This window comes from Mauremys mutica, chromosome 4, assembly GCF_020497125.1.
Source record: "Mauremys mutica isolate MM-2020 ecotype Southern chromosome 4, ASM2049712v1, whole genome shotgun sequence".
NCBI classification, from domain to species: Eukaryota; Metazoa; Chordata; order Testudines; family Geoemydidae; genus Mauremys; species Mauremys mutica.
The window spans coordinates 160,439,509-160,459,925 of record NC_059075.1 but is presented as its reverse complement, the minus strand read 5'-3'; the positions used below and the strand labels follow the sequence as shown (position 1 = coordinate 160,459,925).

The window sequence follows — 20,417 nt, the reverse complement described above, 5'->3', positions numbered from 1 at the left end:
GACTTTGTGTGAAGGGGAGATAGGGGTTTGTTAATTGCATAGGACAACCACCATTAGCAGGGTACAGACATGGGGGCAGGATCAACAGCAGGTCACACACAGAGTGCAGTCACTAGGCACCCGGGTCACTCTGGGAGGTGTATGCTGCCCCAGGGTCCGAGCGCCTGGCATCCACAAATGGCAAGGCAGGCTGCCCTTACCATGCCCTTCCACCCTAGCCATGAACCTCTCCGATGCCCTGAGCCCCAGCCAGAGCCATCATCCCCCCACACCTACTCACCCTTCCCACACACCCCTCACCCCTTCCTGCAAACCCACCCCTTCCTGCACACCCTCCTGTAACCGTCCTGCCCCCAGAGACCGCTGTAGGAGCAGGAGCCTGTCAGTCCTCGAGTGTAGAAGCGGTCTGTACATCACTGCACACCGTACCCACCACAGTCTGTGTCCCTGTTTGAACCCTTGAACGTGAATTTGTTAGTAAAGAAAACTTTGTTAATTAAAAATGTTCCAATAACTTTATTTTTAAATGTCTGTTGGAAGGGGGGAAACCTGTTGAACGGGGATGTAACTGCTGAAAAAAGTCAATAGTAACTGAAACAGGGGCAGGTTCAGCTTCTCTGTAAAGAGACTGGACAGTCATAGGTTACCCTGCTCTCTGAGGAACCTAGCTTTCAAAGCCTCCCGGATGCACAGCGTTTCCCGCTGGGCTCTTCTAATGGCACGGGTGTCCGGCTGAGCGTAATCAGCAGCCAGGCGATTTGCCTCAACCTCCCATCCCGCCATAAAGGTCTCCCCCTTGCTCTCACAGAGATTGTGGAGCACACAGCAAGCTGCAATAACAATGGGGATATTGGATTCGCTGAGATCCGAGCGAGTCAGTAAGCTCCTCCATCTCCCCTTGAGACGTCCGAAAGCACACTCCACCACCATTCTGCACTTGCTCAGCCGGTAGTTGAAGAGCTCCTTGTCACTGTCCAGGGCGCCTGTATAGGGCTTCATGAGCCAGGGCATTAGCGGGTAGGCTGGGTCCCCGAGGATCACTGTAGGCATCTCCACATCCCCAACAATTATTTTGTGGTCCGGGAAGAAACTACCTTCCTGCAGGCGTCTAAACAGACCAGAGTTCCTGAAAACACGCGCGTCATGAACCTTGCCCGGCCACCCGACGTAGATGTTGGTAAAACGTCCCCTATGGTCCACCAGTGCTTGCAGCACCATTGAAAAGTAGCCCTTTCAGTTAATATACTGGCTGGCCTGGTGGGCCAGTCCCAGGATAGGGATGTGAGTGCCATCTATAGCCCCACCGCAGTTTGGGAATCCCATCGTGGCGAAGCCATCTATGACGACCTCGACGTTTCCCAGAGTCACTACCTTTGAGAGCAGTAGGTCAACGATTGCATGGGCTACTTGCATCACAGCAACCCCCACGGTAGATTTGCCCACGCCAAAGTGGTTCGCTACTGACCGGTAGCTGTCTGGCGTGGCAAGTTTCCAGAGGGCTATGGCCACTCGCTTCTGCACAGTCAGGGCTGCTCGCATCCGGGTGTCCTGGCGCTTCAGGGCAGGGGCTAGCAAGTCACACAGTTCAAGGAAAGTGCCCTTACGCATCCTGAAGTTTCGCAGCCACTGTGATTCATCCCAGACCTGCAGCACTATGCGGTCCCACCAGTCCGTGCTTGTTTCCTGGGCCCAGAATCGCCGTTCCAGAGCATGAACGTGACCCATTGCCACCATGATCTCCGTGGCGTGGGATCCCGTGCTTTGTGAGAGGTCTGTGCCACTCTGACACTTCATGTCCTCACCGCGCTGCCGGAGCCTCCTCGCCCGATTTCTTAGCAGCTCACTGTGGAAGAGGTGGACGATAAGGTGCGAGGAGTTGACAACGGCCATAAGTGCAGCGATGATTGCAGCGGGCTCCATGCTCGCAGTGCTGTGGCGTCCGCGCTGTCACTGACCAGAAAAGTGCGGTAACAGATTTCCCGCCGGCGCTTTCAGGGAGAGAGGGCAGGAGTGACGGTTGAATGACGACAGTTACCCAAAACCACCCTCAACACATTTTTCCCCCAGCAGGCATTGGGAGCTCTACCCAGCATTCCAATGGGCAGCGGGGACTGCGGGAACTGTGGGATAGCTGCCCAGAATGCACCGCTTCCAATATCGACGCTTGCCCCGTTAGTGTGGACTCACAAAGTCGAATTAGTGTCCTTAGTGTGGATACACAAATTCGAATTCATAAGGTCGAATCCACAAATTCGACCTAAGTTAAATTGAACTACTCTTGTAGTGTAGACATACCCTAACTTTCTGTTCCTTTGATTCCAAATTTGTTGCTAAGCCTAGTTGAAAATTTTTCTTGAGAAGTTTTTTTCCATGAAATTATCTTTCCCCTGGAAATTATCAGCTTTCCATCAAAATTCCAAACTCCCCTCCTCCCTAAACTGTGGCTGTGGGACTCTGGTGATGATCCAGGGCAGTTCAGGAAGAGGAGAGACCAACATGCACAATTAGGGATGTAGTACAGCCTGGGAGCCTGTAAAATGGAAGAGATTCGTAGTGTGTGGTATCTGATGCACACATGTGCCATTTCTGACTTGAAATATGAAGTTCTTAACAAAAAGATTTCGGTCTCCACAAACAAACCCGCTCTGTGGATCAGCTCTACACAGTAGCCAGCTTGTACTGAAAACATCAGGATGAAATATACCTCTAGCCTCATACTCTGTAACTCTGTTAGAAATTGCATCATTTAATAACACGGTAGAAAAGAGTGGGCAAAATTAATCCCCAGGGCACCAATTACACCAAGGTGGCTTTGGTTCACTGAATGTATTAATTAGGTGTAATGGCTCTCTGAGCTCAGGTATTCCCACTTGCTTCAGGGATCATGTCCCATAGATCACACATCTCACTATAAAACTTCCCGAATGCTTCAAACTGGCAGTTTCTGTCGATGGGGAAACACCAACACATCTCTCTCTCTCTTCTCAGCAGGTATGTGCTATTGTCCTGAATTACAGTCACACACACAAACGGACACCATGGGGATCAGCAGGTATTGAATTGAAGACCTCCAGCACTAAAAGCCTCAGCCCCAACCCCTACCCCTTCAGCTAAAGGAGCAACCTCCTTGCTTGGAAAAAATAGGCAATTACACCGTCACTGAATCCAGTGCTTTCCATTGTGTCTCTGGCTTTTCATAAAGGCTAAAGTAAATACCAAAAAGCTTAGCAGAGTAAGCAACTTTACCCCAAACTGACATGCCAAGCCACAGAGCTCCCTTTGCCCAAAGAAGATAGAAAGATTGACACTCCTCTACTCTCACTCCTTTTTGAGCTTACAAATAATCTCCTCACAGTGAAAATTTTTTCACCATGATTCTCTTACAGCAGAGTCACAAGTCACTGTTTGCTGCTTGGATTAGTGAACAGGAGTGTTCATATGTGGGGCATGATTAACCTGTGTGTCATTGTATTTACGCAGTTTCTATTTTATTGAACAACTGGAATGACCAGCTGTGAACATCTGGCTCTGTGGACTAAGCCCTTCCCTGAGCGGATACTGATGTCCATTAAGAAACTGATCTCCATTTATCTTCACTTACTTCATTACAGAGAAGGGACAGGTTTTCTGCACCATGCACCTGCCCACATCTCTGTAGCTGCCTGATCTGTGTTCAGAGGAGATGGAAAAGGGAAATCACTCGGAGGCGACTGAGTTCATTCTTTCAGGACTGACAGATCGTCCGGAACTGCAGGTCCCCCTGTTTGTGGTATTCCTACTGATTTATGGTATCACCCTGGTGGGGAATGGGGGGATGATCTTGTTAATCATGATTGACCCCCGACTCCACACTCCCATGTACTTTTTCCTCAGTAATTTGTTTTTCTGTGACCTCTGCTATTCCTCAACAATTTGCCCTAAGATGCTGCTGAATTTCTTAGTGGAGAGGAAAAGCATTTCTTACACTGCCTGCGCTGTGCAAATGAATCTCTCGGACTCTTTTACTGATGTTGAGTGCCTCTTGCTGGCTGTGATGGCATATGACCGTTACGTGGCCATCTGTAACCCGCTGCACTACACGGTCACCATGTCCAGGCAGCTTTGTCAGCAGCTGGTGGCTGGGGTGTACGCTGGGGGGTTGGTGGATTCAATGATAAACACGTTTTTTACATTTCGGCTGTCATTCCGCAGCTCCAACATCATCAATCATTTCTTCTGTGACATCCCTCCACTGCTGGCGCTCTCCTGCTCTGACACCCACATCAATGAGATTGTGATGTTTGCTTTCACGAGCTGCATTATAGTGAGCAGCTTTGTGACTGTCCTCCTCTCCTATGTCTATATCACCTCCACCATCCTACAGATCCGCTCTGCCGAGGGCCGGCGCAAAGCCTTCTCCACCTGCTCTTTCCACTTGATCACGGTGGTCCTGCTTTTTGGCACCCTCTTCTTCGTGTATTTACGTCCCACCTCCAGCTATTCCATGGACACAGACAAAGTGGCCTCATTATTTTACACGCTGGTGATCCCTATGTTGAACCCCCTCATCTACAGCCTGAGGAACACGGAGGTGAAGGACGCCCTGAGGAGAGCAATGAATAAACTCCTAACCAATTCTTGAAGCTGTTAAACTCAGTACATGTTTAGTGATGGGGAATGGAAACAGGTGAATTCAATTCCCAGCCCATTGCAATGTAATTTTGCAGAGCCCAAGGTCGTATTTTTCATTATTATATTGTTATTATTATAAATTTGTTTGTATTCCAAAAAGGTCTGCAGGGCCCAACTGAGATCAGTGGACAAATCATGGGAAGAATCACAGGTCCAGAAAGAGAGAATGATTTTATAAGATCATGGCTGGAGCACCCACCTAGAGTGTGAGATGCTCAACTTCACGTCTCTGTTCCAGTGGTTATTGAATTAGTTATCCACAGTAGAACAACTTTGAAAGGAGAGATTGAGAGGAACCCAGACTGGAATAGCTCATCATTCAGGGGCATATCCATGTGCATAGTGTGACAGGTTTGGTCACAGAGACCCCTATTGGGACTGTCACCTGTTATGCTGAAATTACCTCTGATCCTGTTTTCCCTGCCAGCCTGGGCCTCCAGAACCTTGCCTCATTGAGCCAGATGTGCTAGCCAGCTGCAACACAGCCAAAGGGTCAGGGCCTCACACCCCAAACTGCAGATCCAGACTGACACCACCTCAGCATTATACCTGTCTCCAGCATGCAGACACCCAGCTCCCAATGGGATCTAAACCCCAAACAATCTGTTTTACTCTGCATAAAAGTTATACAGGGTAAAATGATAAATGTTCACCCTCTATATCACTGCAAGAAAGATATACAAAACTCTTCCCTCCCTCCCCAACCCCATAACAATTACTTACACTGAGTTTATAAATAAACAAATGTGATTTTATTAAGTATAAAAAGTAGGATTTAAGTGGTTTTAAGTCGTTAACACACAGAACAAAGTAAGTCACAAAGCTAAATAAAACAAAACACAGAAGGCTAAGCTTAATACACTCAGAAATCAGTTACAAATGTTAACTTCTCACTCCCATTGTTACTTCAGGTAAAATCCTTATCAGGTCCGATGCCTTTTCTGACCTGGGTCCACCCTGTTCTCACCCACCCCTGTGGCTACAGTCCTTTTGTTTCCAGGTGCTTGCAGGTATCTCTGTGGGGTAGGGAGGTCGTCTCTTAAGCCAGCTGAAGACACTCATTTTTTGCCTTCCTCACTTCATATAGAACATCCCTTTGTTTGGAATTCCAACCTCTCTAGAAAAGTACCAGTTTCAAGATGGATTTCACTATCTGGTGACATGGTCACATGTCACTGTAAGACGCCAGTCTGACGCACCCGATAAGTATTTATGGAAATATGCTTATGAATATAAATATGACATAATTGTAAAATGTTTTATGCTAGATATGCCATGTAACATATGTCAACAAATCTTATGATCTATTGAATACATTCCTCCTATTTGTATGAATGTATCATTTTTGTTTTCAAAGTTATGAATATTGGCTATGTACTTGTTTAATTTTAAATACCCTCAGTGAAGCAGTTGGACAGCTTTGTTAGAAAAGACTATTCTCTGTAAGTGCCCAATCAAGAACCACTTAAGCCAACAATAAATTGGAGATTCCAATCCACATCTGAGCTTTCCCAGGAATGTGGCTTGGCTGGTAAGGAACTCAGTCAGGCATGGACATGTGACTCAAAAACTCCATTTTGTAGCTGGGATTCTACGCAGGGACAGGGAGGGGTGTCCACCCCAAAGGATACCTGAAAGAAACTGGAATAAAGGACAGTAACCACAGGGGGTGTGAGTGATTGCTGGACTCAGACTAGAAGGAGACTAGTCTGTAAAAGGAAGCTTCCTGGGTCACCTCTGAGGGTGAGGTTTTATCTATATTCAGTTTTCTTACTGTATGAGGCATAGACTTGCGTGTTCTATTTTATTTTGCTTGATAATTCACTTTGTTCTGTCTGTTACTACTTGGAACCACTTAAATCCTACTTTCTGTATTTAATAAAAATAACTTTTTACTTATTATTTAACCCAGAGTATGTATTAATACCTGGAGGAGCGGGGGGCGAACAGCTGTGTAAATCTATCTATAAGTGTTATAGAGGGCGACAAATTCAAGAGTTTACCCTGTATAAGCTTTATACAGAGTAAAACGGGTTTATTTGGGGTTTGGATCCCATTGGGAGTTGGGCATCTGAGTGTTAGAGACAAGAACATTTTTTAAGCTTCTTTCAGTTAAGCCTGCAGTTTGTGAGACATGATTCAGACCTGGGGGTTTCTGTGATCCAACCAGTCACATTCTTCCTGGGTTGGCGCACAGGAACAAAGGAAGGCTTGCAGGTAAACAGAGCCATTCACAGTTCAGTGATTCTGATGCACCCTTAATGGCCTTCACTTAATATGTCTACATCAGTGATACACGTTTATATCTTATTCTCCTAACTCCAGACATAGAAATAATCCATGTAAACAAATGGGATGAACACAATTGGTAGATTATGATCTTTATAATAATATGTTACATGGGGCACTTAGCATAAAGCATATTCCAGTTATGTCATATTCAGAAGCATATTTTCATAAAGCATATGAGTGCTGTGTCACACGTGGCTTTGCCCAGGACTGGAGAGAAGGTGGAATTGAACCGTGAGCTCCCACCTCACAGGTGAACACCCCATCTATTGGGCTAAAAATTACAAAGGGAAGGACCGGCACCTGAATCCTCCCCCATCCTTCACGCATTGTTTTGGAACAAAGCTATTAGGAGTATTTGTAACACATTTATGAATAGTTTCGGGTCAATCCAAACGGTATTGTTTTTGACAATAAATTAATAGTCCAGAAGAAATTCACCAATTTCTAGACACCTTTTTGTCCCAACTCTGGGAAATTACTTAACGAGACATTTGGAGAGGTGACCAACAAATAAAGTGGAACACATTCACCTCAGTTTTGTATCATATTAAAATTACCTCACGTGAGAGACAGCTATCCAGGCCAGCTGATTCTCTGTCCCTCTGTGTTCCATTTCCACAAGGAGAGACACAGCTACAACATTAATTGCATGTGCTGTGCTCACCCATTGTCCTGGGAGCAAAGATCCTCTGCAGAGTAAATCTCAAACTCATCAAAGCTAAATGTAACCTCTGCCACCCAAGGAAGCAGCTCCAGAGGTATTAAGGGTAAAGTGGTGTGGTTAGCAAACAGGGAAAGGTTCGACTCTAAGTCTGATTTTAGGGTTCTGAGCAGGTACTGCTTCCGTCCTTCTCAACTCACTGTAAGTGAAGGGAGGAAAAACAAAGAGGTACCACTAAGTCATGGGCAAACAAGTCAGTTTCAGAGCACTTCAGCCTTTAATTGAAATGACAGTGAGCTGTTCATGGGAGGGGAAGGAAGGAATTATCCTGAGAGGAGAAATTTCAAATTTTCTGAACCTATTTACCTTTCAAAAGAAGGAAAGAGCTTTACCAAGGGAGGGAGAAGAGTGACTGGAAAAGGAGAGAAAAATAGCTTTAATAGGAAGGGAGAAAACTCTCCCATTGATTCAGGGAATGTCTAAGCTGAAGCCATTACATTGACTCAGCTATGGCGTGCAGCAGTGCCATAGTGTAGATGCTTTTCACATTGCCGGAATGGGTTTTTCCATTGAGGTAATTAATCCACATCTTCGAGAGGCAGTAGCTAGGTCAATGGAAGAATTACACTGAGGATCAGTACAAGCTAACTGCCTCAAACATGGTATGAAAAGTTTCTCAGTCCTGTGCCACAGAGCTCGGTTGATCTAATTTTTAAGCATAAAGCAGACGTAAGAGAAGCTACCGATAGAAAAGCCCAGTTGGGAAATCTAGTCCTATCTGCATGGCAAGGCAGCAGAATCCCCTTTGGTTCTTTTTGTTCAGGCTAGTTGGAAATATTCCAGCTGTCCCAGCTTCCCAGGAGAGATGATTCTGCATTCTGACCAAGCTCAGTGTCCAGCTGTGTGTGTGTAGTGGGGACTCTGTGTGTGTGTGTGTTTGGTGTGCAGTGGGCACTGTGTGTGAGTGTAGTGGGCACTGTGTATTTAGTGCATGTGTGTGTGTTTGGTGTGCAGTGGGCACTGTGTATTGTGTGTGTGTGTAGTGGGCACTGTGTATTGTGTGTGTGTGTGTGTGTTTGGTGTGCTTTGGGCACTGTGTGTGTGACGGGGGGATACAGTGGAGCTGAATGTCAAGTATAGGGAGGTGTGTGTCCCTTGCTCTGCCCAGTCCTCAGGCTGGTGTTACCCCAGTGAAAGGCTCTTTGTGAGATCATAGGACTAGGAGGGACCTCGAGAGATCATCTATTCCAGTCCCCTGCACTCATGGCAGGACCAAATATTATCTAGACCATCCCCGACAGGTGTTTGTCTAGTCTGCTCTTAAAAATCTCCAGTGGTGGAGATTCCACAACCTTCCTGGGCAAGTTATTCCAGTGCTTAGCCACTCTCACTGTTGGCATGTTTTTTCCTAATGTCCAGCCTAAACTGCCCTTGCTGAAATTGAAGTCCATCGGTTCTTGTCTTAACCTTCCCCCTCTCACCCATTGCTTTGCAATTTTATTGCTAAACTCTGTTTCACGGACTATAAATTACGGGAAATAAATAAAATTACCAAAAGAATCAGGAGGAAGCTGGCATGCTTGGAGATATTTTGTAACAGTATCTGCAGAGATTTTCAGTTTTAACCACCAGTTTGGGGAATATCTTCCTTTTTGCAGCCTGCCCTTTTTACACCCCAAGGCCCCCTTTCTTACGGAGTCCATTGGGAAGGCAGATTAGCATTGTGTATTGCTAATGCTGTTGCTAGCATTGCAAACCTGTTTGGGGAGTGTTAAAGGTGTGTGAGTGGGGAGTGAAAGTTTTTTTGCAGGTACAAAAGGCCAAGTGGGGCGGGAGGGGAGCAAAGAATGGGTTAATTTAACACTGCAGCTAGGAAGCTTAGTTTATAAATAAAAAGCTATCTTTAGCCCGAGACCAGCTGCTATCTGCCAAGACAGAAGGGGGGAAGTTTAATCCCCACCCCAACCAGCGGTAAAAAAAATTGTTAAACAAAATGCAGGGGCCGGGGGGAAAAAATGGCAAAGGTTAGCCAGGAACAAAGAAAGAACTGTTTTACAGCCCTGAAACCAGGTGTTTGGGGAAAGCTTAAAAAAACCATGGAAGACCGGTTTAATCTGGCAGAAAGGGCACCAGAAGCAGAAGTTCCCGAACAGAGCACCCCACCCCCACCCTGAGGAGCCAGAACTTAAAACCCTTCTGAAAGCTGAAGCAATTTGGAGAGCCCAGTGGATTTTTGGATGGCCTGGGCCCAGGACAGCACTACTGTTCACCTTTCCCCCCACCCTTCTCACTTTACACCCAGACTTGGCCAGTCTGGGTTGTGCATGTATAAGTATGAAAGTGGGTTAGGGCTTGGGGCATTGACGTTTTCTTTCTTCCCCTGAGTAACGTGAAAGTGTTCCCAGCACTCTCTGCTGTTGTTTTATTATTTTATCAATAAAGATTTAAAATTTAGACCCTGGATGTGCCTCGTCATCTCCTCCCCCCAAAAAATCCTGTGGCCCAGCCTGATCAACTGTGGCCTCAGGCAGATTGGTAACAAAAATCTGTCACATCCTGACTTTGGCATTTTCACTGAGGACTGCCCCAGGCACCTCCAGGTCACAGGAGGCAGAGAAGCCAGGAGGAGGAGTTATATGCATGACTCCTAGAAGAAGTAGGGGCATAGTGTTTCCTGGGCACTGACCTGGAGTGACAGACTTGGGAGTTTCTGAATACAGAGATTTCTGGCTGTTGGCTGTTTCTACTGGTGTTCAAGGAACGAAGACTTTGCGTACATTCTTTGTAACCCCTCCCTCAAGGATTATACCAAAGAATAGACTTTATAAGCTTCCCATCAAAATACCAAACTCCCCTCCTCTCTAACCCATGGCTGTTGGACTCTGGTGATGTTCCAGGGCAGTTCAGCAAGAGGAGAGACCATCATGCATAATGGGGGATGTGGTCCAGCCTGGGAGCCTGGCCCACAGAAGAGATTGGTGCTATGTGGTATCTGATGCACCACTCTGGTATTTCCGAGCAAAAAGATTTCAGTCTCCACAAACAACACCCCTTTGTAGATGAGCTCTACACAGTACACGGCTTGCACTGAAAACAGGAAGATGAAATATACCCCTAACCTCATACTCTGTAACTCTGGTAGAAATTGCATCATTTAATAACACAGTAGGAAAGAGTGGGACAAATTAATCCCCAGGGCATGAATTAAACCGAAGGTGTCTTTGGTTCACTGAATGCATTAATTAGGTGTTATGGCTCTCTGAGCTCAGGTATTCCCTGTTGCTCCAGGAATCATGTCCCACAGATCACACATCTCAGTATAAAACCTCCAGAATGCTCCAAATTGGCAGTTTCTGTCGCTGGGGAAACGCAAACACATCTCTCTCTTCTCAGCAGGTACGTGCTATTATCCCGAATTACAGTCACACACACACATGCATACATCATGGTGATCAGCAGGTATTAAATTCAAGATGTCCAGCACTGAAAGCCTCAGCCTCAACTCCTACCCCTTCAGCTAAAGGAACGACCTCCTTGCTGGGAAAAAATAGGCAATTACATAGTCACTGAAGCCAGTGCTTTCCATTGTGTCTCTGGGTTTTCATACAGGCTAAAGTAAAGGCCAAAAAGCTTAATTAGCAGAGTAAGCATCTTTACCCCAAAGCAACATGCCAAACCACAGAGCTCACCTTGCCCAAAGAGAGTAGAAAGTTTGACACTCCTTTACTCTCACCCCTTCTTTAGCAAAGGAATAATCTCTTCAGATTGATTCTCTCACAGCAGAGTCACAAGTCACTGTTTTCTGTACGGATTAATGAACACGACTGTTTGTGTGTGGGGCATGATTAACCTCCGTGTCATTGTATTTGCACAGTGTGTGCATGTTATCAAACACCTGGAATGACCAGCTGTGAAAATCTGGCTCTGTGGATTAAGCCCTTCCCTGAGTGAGTACTGATGTCCATTAAGAAACTGACCTGCATTATCTTCACTTACTTCGTTACAGAGAAGGGACAGGTTTCCCGCACCATCCACCTGCCCACATCTCTGTAGCTGCCTGATCTCTGTTCAGAGGAGATGGAAAAGGGAAATCACTCGGAGGCAACCGAGTTCATTCTCTCAGGACTGACAGATCGTCCAGAGCTGCAGGTTCCCCTCTTTGGGCTGTTCCTACTGATTTATGGTATCACCCTGATGGGCAATGGGGTGATGATCTTGTTAATCACGATTGACCCTCGACTCCACACCCCCATGTATTTTTTCCTCAGTAGTTTGTCCTTCTGTGACCTCTGCTATTCCACGATAATTTCCCCTAAGATGCTGCTGAATTTCTTAGCCGAGAGGAAAAGCATTTCTTACACTGCCTGTGCTGTGCAACTGTATCTCTCTGTTGTTTTTGCAGATGTTGAGTGCTTCTTGCTGGCTGTGATGGCATATGACCGTTATGTGGCCATCTGTTACCCACTGCTCTACACGGTCACCATGTCCAGGCAGCTTTGTAAGCAGCTGGTGGCTGGGGTGTACGCTGTGGGGTTGGTGGATTCAATGATACAAACATGTTTTTCATTTCGGCTGTCATTCTGCAGCTCCAACATCATCAATCATTTCTTTTGTGACATCCCTCCACTGCTGGCGCTCTCCTGTTCTGACACTCGCATCAATGAGATTCTGATGTTTGCTATCATGTGCTGCACTGGAGTGAGCAGCCTTGTGACTGTCCTTCTCTCCTATGTCTATATCGCCTCCACCATCCTGCAGATCCGCTCCGCCGAGGGGAGGCGCAAAGCCTTCTCCACCTGCACTTTCCACTTGACCGCTGTGGTCCTGTTTTTTTGCACTCTCCTCTTCATGTATTTACGTCCCACCTTAAGCTATTCCATGGACACGGACAAAGTGGCCTCAGTGTTTTACACGCTGGTGATCCCCATGTTGAACCCATTTATCTACAGCCTGAGGAACACGGAGGTGAAGGACGCCCTGAGGAGAGCAATGAATAAACTCCTAACCAATTCCTGAATCTGTTTAACTCTGTACCGGTTTAGTGATGGGGAGTGGAAATAGGTGAATTCAATTCCCAGCCCATTGCAAGGTAATATCGCAAAGCCCGTGATAGTATTGTTCATTATTGTATTGTTCTTATTATTAACTTGTTTGTATTCCAACAAAGCCTGCAGGCCCCAACTAAGATCGGGGCTTTATTAGGGTATTACCCAAGCAAAATTCCAGGAGGTGCCTGTTTCACATGTGTGAATATCTGTGATGTGCTTTGAAAGCATAGAGCTATTTGTATTGGGAAAGAAAAGGGGGGCATCACATCTATCTCCCTCTGCTTTGTAGTGAGTTTGGTTTTGTTATGCAGTTGCAAGTATGAAGTTTATTATTTCTATGGCTGAACCAAAGGGGATTTTGCACACCCTCCTGATACTCCACAGCCCTTCATGTCCTCTGTGGGGTTGCTGTTGAGATTGTCACCTACTTTGTATCGGTGCATGTGGAGGAGAAAGGTGATTTCCATCACAATGGCCTTTATTTTAAGTTAAGTGACCAACAAAACAAATAAGAACAAGGGTAACATTTCCCAAAGAGAGCATGGTGTGTGTGCATCCTCTTGAGAATCTGCACTGAACTGAATACAAAACAATATGGAAAGGGTGAGTTTTCTCTACCATATAAATTAAACAGAAAGAAAAAGTCATATCTGATACTAGATGTATGTACCACATCAGCAGGTTAGCTGTGAGTTCTTACTCTTAGTTCTGTTGCAAAGTATTATGGACTCTGAAGAATAGGGATTCTGGGAATTGTACAGCTCTGGTTACTGTGCATGAGAAATGGATAGAGCTGGGCCAATAGCTGATTTTTGATTTCATGAGTGGTTACAAAAAATTGAAAAATTCAGTTCAACCTGAAACAAATCTGAGAATTCCCTAAATGTTTGGCAAATATAAAACATTGACAAAAATTTCCTTTGGGATCAAAGGAAATATTTAGCATGACCAGAAATGGAACATTTCCTTTCCTTCCTGGATACTTTTCAATGTAAAAACAAAGATAATGTAGGGCCAGACTGACAAAACGGATGGAAGAGGCGGTAAGGGCTCTGCTTCCCTTGTAAACTTTATCCCAGTGATTAGATGACTCCCGTGGGATGTGGGAGATACAGGTCAATTCCCCCCTCTGTCTGATGGGGAGAAGCTATTTGAAAGTGGGTCTCCCACATTGCCGGTCAGTGCCCTGGCGACTCGGTTCTGTTCTGTCCTGCATCATTCTCACGACTGGTCTACTCTACTGCTGTAAATTGCCTCAGTTACGCTACTTCAAGTTGACTAAGTTAGTCTGACTTACAGCGGTGTCCACTCCGTGCTATGTCACCGGGAGAGTTACGTAACTGAAGTAGTGTAACATACATCAGCCGACAGCATTAGTGTAGCTCAGCCCTGAGAAAGATCCATGATGGAACAGTGTCTGAGAGAGCTGGAGTACAGACTTCAACAGGTGAGAATTCTCCCATCGATTTAGCATGTCTTCCCCAAACCTGCTCAATCAACACCATTTCATTTATCGCAGTAGTCTCAATTTAGCCGGTAGTGTAGATATGGCCTCATTCTCTCCACTGAAGTTGTTGCATTGTGGATAAAACACAGGAAGAATCACAGGGCCAGAAAGAGAGAATGACTCTATAGACTGGTAGTTTGGGGCACTGAGATGCTCAACTTCATGTCTTTGTTCCAATGGTTATTTAATTTATTATCCACTGTAGAAAAACTTTGAAAGGAGAGATCAAGAGCAACCCAGATTGGAATAGCACATCACTCAGTGGCTGGGATGCTTTCTGTAAATACAGGAAACTCAAGTGCACATCTTTGCCCAGCACTGGACAGAAGGGGGAATTGAACCAGGATCACCCACCTCACAGGTGAACACCCTAACCAAAGAGCAAAAAATTACAAAGAGAGGGAGCATCACCACCTCCTACCAGTGGCTACTTTGCGACCCGCACCTACATCCTCCTCCCCCACACACATTGTTTTGGGAAAAGGCTATTAGAAGACTTTGTAACACATTGTGAAGAGTTTCAGGTCAACCCCAACTGCATTGTTTTTCACAATAAATTATTCGTCCCGAAGAAATTCACCCATTTCTAGACACTTTCATGTCCCAATGATGGGAAATTACTTAAATAGACTTTTGGAGCGGTGACCAACACATGAATTGGAATACATTCACCTCAGTTTTGTATCATATTCAAAAGACCTCAAGGGTGAGACTGCGAACCAGACCAGTTGGTGCTCTGGCCCTCTGTATTCCATTTCCACAAGGAAAGACACGGTCACAACATTAATTGCATGTGCTGTGCACACCTGTTGTCCTGGGAGAAAAGATGCTCCAGGGAACAAATCTCAAAGTCATCCCAGGAAGCAGCTCCAGAGGTATTAAGGGTAATGTGGTTGTGGTTAGCAAACAGGGCAAGATTCAACTCTTAGTCTGATTTTAGGGTTCTGAGCAGGTACTGCTTCCATCCGCAACTCATTGTAAGTGAAGGGAGGAAAAACAAAGAGGTACCACCAAGTCATGTCTGTGCATGTGGTGGGGGTACAGTGGAGCTGAATGTCAAGTTTAGGCAGGTGCATGTCCCTCGCCCTGCCCACTGCTCAGGCTGGCATCCCCCCTCCTCTCAGTTCAGGGCTCCTTCTGAGACCATAGAATCATAGGACTGGAGGGGACCTCGAGAGGTCGTCTAGTCCAGTCCCCTGCACTCATGGCAGGAATAAGTATTACCTAGACGATCCCTGACAGGTGTTTGTCTAACCTGCTGTTAAAAATTTCCAACAGTGGAGATTCCACAACCTTCCTGGGCAAGTTATTCCAGTGCTTAACCACCCTGACTCTTGGGGTGTTTTTCCTATTGTCCAACCTAAACTGCCCTTGCTACAATTGAAGTCCATCGGTTCTTGTCCTATCCTTCCCCCGCCCCCATTGTTTTGCAATTTTACTCTGTAGCGGGGTGGTCCCCTGCTCCTGCCCTTCAGGGCTTAAAACAGCCCAGGAGAGGGCTATATCTGGGGCAAGAAGCCTGGGCTGATTGAGAGAAAGCAGGCCCAGCTGTGGCCAGGTCCCAATCAGGCCCAGCTGGCCCTATAAGAGTCAGTGAGCCAGGAGACCAAACGGTCTCTCTCTGTCTGTAGAGGGAGATGGGCCTGGCTGCAGGGAGCTAGACAAGGTACCTGAGTGGAGCAGGACTGGGGAAAGGCAGAGGAGCTGGTGAGCTCCTGCCTGGAAAGCCCCAGGCTGCGGCCTAGCATTAGGCCAAGAGGTACTCGGGGTTGCAGAGGGCAGCCCAGAGGTAGGCAAAGGCAGCAGGTCCATACTCCTTTCGCTATGATGCGTGGCTGATACTACAGTCTGCCCCAGTGAACGGGGGCTAGATGAAGAATGGGCAGTAGCCAATACAGAGGCAAAGTGGGGATAGGTGGGTGGGGTTCCCCTGGGAGGGGGAGACCCAGTTAACAGAGGCATCAGGGTCCAGGGAGGGACTCGGGGCCAGAGGACAGGCAGATCACTGGCCTGCAGAGGGTGCTCCGGGCTGGAAATTGAGCTAATTCCCGAAGATGACCAGCAGGAGGTGCCGCAGGGGTGAGTCGGCCCGTCTACATACTCCTAAACTTGGTTTCAAGGACTATATGTTATGGGAAATAAATAAAATTAACAAAAGAATCGGGAGGGAGCTGTAACATACCAGGGTCCAACCCAGACTAAGCAACAGCTTTGTCACCTGCAACCTTGCAATGCCTTGCTGAAGTGGCTTCCAACTGGGCCACTCACAAACAAATCACATCCTGAGCATCTGTGTGTAACTGCAGCCTGGCCAGGAATAGTTGGGTTACACTCAGGCTCTCACCACCCTTGGTTATACTGCAGAGAGACCCTAACACGCTCCACAGTCTTCTATTTCCCTCCCGAATTTTACATCCTGTGCTGCCCAGTCCTATCCTGGACCATACAAGTTACATTGTCCATTATTTCTTTAATAGCACTAATATGTATGCAACTTAGCTTCTCAGACACTTTTATTTAAACACACTGGATTAGATACAACAATAAAACAAAGTTTATTGACTACAAAGATAATTTTAAGTGAGTACAAATAAGGAGGCATAGAAGTCAGACATAGTTACAAGAAAAATAAAGCTAGAATTCAACTTGTGCCTTAGTTAGCAAATGATGTGAATTTCAAAGCAAAAGTTTCCTCACCATGTGCTTTCAACAGTCTTATTGACCAAATTTCATAAGTAAGGACCCCTCCACCAGTCCAACGTCTGCTTCCTTTATCCCTTCAGATGCAGTGAATCAAGGGGGGGAAGAGAGAAAGAGAATGAGAGTGGTGCCTTGGGATGTCTATACCCTCTTTTTAGAGTCCTATCCCCCCTTTGAGAAACATTTCCATCTGGTTACTGGAAGACAAAAACTCTGTGTAGAAGGCTGTTCCCTGCTGCTTTTCCTCACCTTTTTCGGGTACGTTTGTTTCCCTTCCTGCTTAATGACTATGGTTACTGTTTAGATACAAAATTAAGCAGAGCACACATTTCTTTGTTTAAAACAGACCAGTTTGCCAGCCTTGGTTTGGAACATGCATTAATAACACGATATAGTGTCATTTTATAACTTCACATACATTATAAAAATGTATTAATATTTGCGGTGAGAGTATGAGTATTTCTAGTTGACTCATAGATTTACTGACCATCTTATAGATGAGCTCCATGTGTCGATAATATGCCTGCAAGAGGGATAGTTTGTTAACTGCAGAAGTCCGTAGCATACTGTGGTCTCCTCCTGAGATCCTCTGGTCACCATGTGCTCTCCATCAGGCAAAAATAAGTGAATCTATCTTTCCGAATTGAGTGAGTAATCTAGCAAGGGAAGGACATAGGATACCATGGTGATTGGCATGCTGTAAATAGCTAGATTACCTGGAGTACTCTTACATATCTTACAGGTTTTACATTCCATCTACTGGGGCCGGGACAATGAGGTGATTCTGAAACCAGGAATGACTGAGAAGACATCAGTTACAGCTGCAAACAATTAGTACGTTTCTCCAATATCTAGCTTTCTCTTCCTATGATTCCAAATTTATTGCTAAGGCTGGTTGAAAATTTTTCTTGAGAAGATTTTTCGTGTGAAATTGGATTTTCCATTCAACTATTTTTTTTCCATGAAATTCTCTTTTTCCTGGAAATTATAAGATTTCCAATAAAAAATACCAAACTCTCTTCCTCCCTAAATCATGGCTGTGGGACTCTGGAGAAGTTCCAGGGCAGTTCAGCAAGAGGAGAGACCAACATGCATCATGGGGGATGTAATCCAGCTGGGGAGCCTGGCTCATGGAAGAGATTGGTGGTGTGTGGTATCTGAGGCACCCCCGTGGTATTTCCGAGTCGAAATGTTACGTTTTTAGCAAAAAGGTTTCGGTCTCCACAAAAAAATAACCCTCTGTGGATCAGCTGTACACAGTAACCAACTTGCACTAAAAACAACACGATGAAATATACCACTAACCTCATACTCTGTAACTCTGGTAGAAATTGCATCATTTAATAACACAGTAAGAAAGAGTAGGTCAAATGAATCCCCAGGGCACCAATTACACCAAGGTGGCTTTGGTTCACTGAACACATTAATTAGGTGTGGTGTCTCTCTGAGCTCAGGTATTCCCGGTTGCTTCAGGAATCATGTCTCACAGATCACACATCTCAGTATAAAACATCCCGAATGCTCCAAACTGGCAGTTTCTATTGATGGGGAAACGCCAACACATCTGTCTCTCTCTTCTCAGCAGGTACGTGTGATTGTCCTGAATTACAGTCACACACACACATGGACACCATGGGGATCAGCAGGTATTGACTTCAAGACCTCCAGCACTGAAAGCCTCAGTCCCAGCTATTACCCCTTCAGCTAAAGGAGCGACCTCCATGGTTGGAAAATATAGGCAATTATATAGTCACTGAAGCCAGTGCTTTCCAGTGTATCTCTGGGTTTTCATACGGGCTAAAGTAAATGCCAAAAAAATTAATTAGCACATTAAGCAACTTTATCCCAAACCGACATGCCAAGCCACAGAGCTCCCCTTGCCCAAAGATAGTAGAAAGATTGACACTCGTTTACGGTCACTCCTTTTTGAGTTTACAAATAATCTCCTCACACTGAAATAATCTTCACCCTGATTCTCTTACAGCAGAGTCACAAGTCACTGTTTGCTGCTTGGATTAGTGAACAGGAGTGTTCGCATGTGGGGCATGATTAACCTGTGTGTCACTGTATTTATGCAGTGTGTACATTATCGAACAACTGGAATGACCAGCTGTGAACATCTGGCTCTGTGGACTAAGCCCTTCCCTGAGCAGATACTGATGTCCATTTAGAAACTGATCTCCATTTATCTTCATTTACTTCTTTACAGAGAAGGGAAAGGTTTTCCGAACCATCCACCTGTCCAGATCTCTGTAGCTGCCTGATCTGTGTTCAGAGGAGATGGAAAAGGGAAATCACTCGGAGGTGACTGACTTCATTCTCTCAGGACTGACAGATCGTCAGGAGCTGCAGGTTCCCCTCTTTGGGGTGTTCCTACTGATTTATGGTATCACCCTGGTGGGGAATGGGGGGATGATCTTGTTAATCACGATTGAGCCCCGTCTCCACACCCCCATGTACTTTTTCCTCAGTAATTTGTCTTTCTGTGACCTCTGCTTTTCCTCATTAATTTGCCCTAAGATGCTGCTGAATTTCTTAGCCGAGAGGAAAAGCATTTCTTACACTGCCTGCGCTGTGCAACTGTATCTCCTTATCATTTTTGCAGACATTGTGTGCCTCTTGCTGGCTGTGATGGCGTATGACCGTTATGTGGCCATTTGTAACCCACTGCTCTATACGGTCACCATGTCCAGGCAGCTTTGTAAAGAGTTGGTGGTTGGGGCATACGCTGTGGGGCTGGTGGATTCAGTGATACACACGTGCCTTACATTTCGGCTGTCATTCTGCAGCTCCAACATCATCAGGCATTTCTTCTGTGACATCCCCCCACTGCTGGCGCTCTCCTGTTCTGACACCCGCATCAATGAGATTGTGTTGTTTGCTTTCACATGCTGCATTCAGGTGATCTGCTTTGTGCCTGTCCTCCTCTCCTATGTCTATATCATCTCCACCATCCTGAAGATCCGCTCTGCCAAGGGCCAGCGCAAAGCCTTCTCCACCTGCTCTTTCCACTTGACTGTGGTGGTCCTGTTTTATGGCATCCAACTTTTCATGTATTTACGTCCCACCTCCAGCTCTTCCATGGACACAGACAAAGTGGCCTCAGTGTTTTACACGCTGGTGATCCCCATGCTGAACCCCTTCATCTACAGCCTGAGGAACAAGGAGGTGAAGGACGCCCTGAGGAAAGCAATGAATAAACTCCTAACCAATTCTTGAAGCTGTTTAACTCTGTACTGGTTTAATGATGTGGAGTAGAAACAGGTGAATTCAATTCCCAACGAATTGCAATGTAATTTCGTAGAGCCCATAGGAGTATTGTTCATTATTCTATTGTTATTATTATTCATTTGTTTGTAGTGCAACAAGGGCTGCAGGCCCCAACTCAGATCAGTGGTCAAAACAGGGGAAGAATCACATGGGCAGAAAAGGAGAATTATTCTATAGGCTGGGGGATAGGGGCTTCCACTTAGAGGGTGAGATACTCAACTTCATGTCTCTGTTCCAATGATTATCTATCTATCTATCTATCTAAGTT

At 45.8% G+C, this 20,417-nt stretch overlaps 3 protein-coding genes across 3 annotated transcripts; all 3 read left to right on the top strand.

Moving 5' to 3' along the window:
- Positions 1-3,682: 3,682 nt before the first annotated feature.
- Positions 3,683-4,621, top strand: LOC123370003 (olfactory receptor 1038-like). The gene has a single exon (XM_045016146.1). The coding sequence runs from the start codon at positions 3,683-3,685 to the stop codon at positions 4,619-4,621; it is 939 nt and encodes a 312-aa protein (XP_044872081.1).
- Positions 4,622-11,701: 7,080 nt separating this feature from the next.
- Positions 11,702-12,640, top strand: LOC123369667 (olfactory receptor 5W2-like). The gene has a single exon (XM_045015526.1). The coding sequence runs from the start codon at positions 11,702-11,704 to the stop codon at positions 12,638-12,640; it is 939 nt and encodes a 312-aa protein (XP_044871461.1).
- Positions 12,641-19,153: 6,513 nt separating this feature from the next.
- On the top strand, positions 19,154-20,098 carry LOC123369788 (olfactory receptor 1019-like). Its single transcript, XM_045015746.1, has one exon. It carries the CDS (start codon positions 19,160-19,162, stop codon positions 20,096-20,098), a length of 939 nt encoding a protein of 312 aa, XP_044871681.1. The 5' UTR covers positions 19,154-19,159.
- The last annotated feature ends 319 nt before the right edge of the window (positions 20,099-20,417 follow it).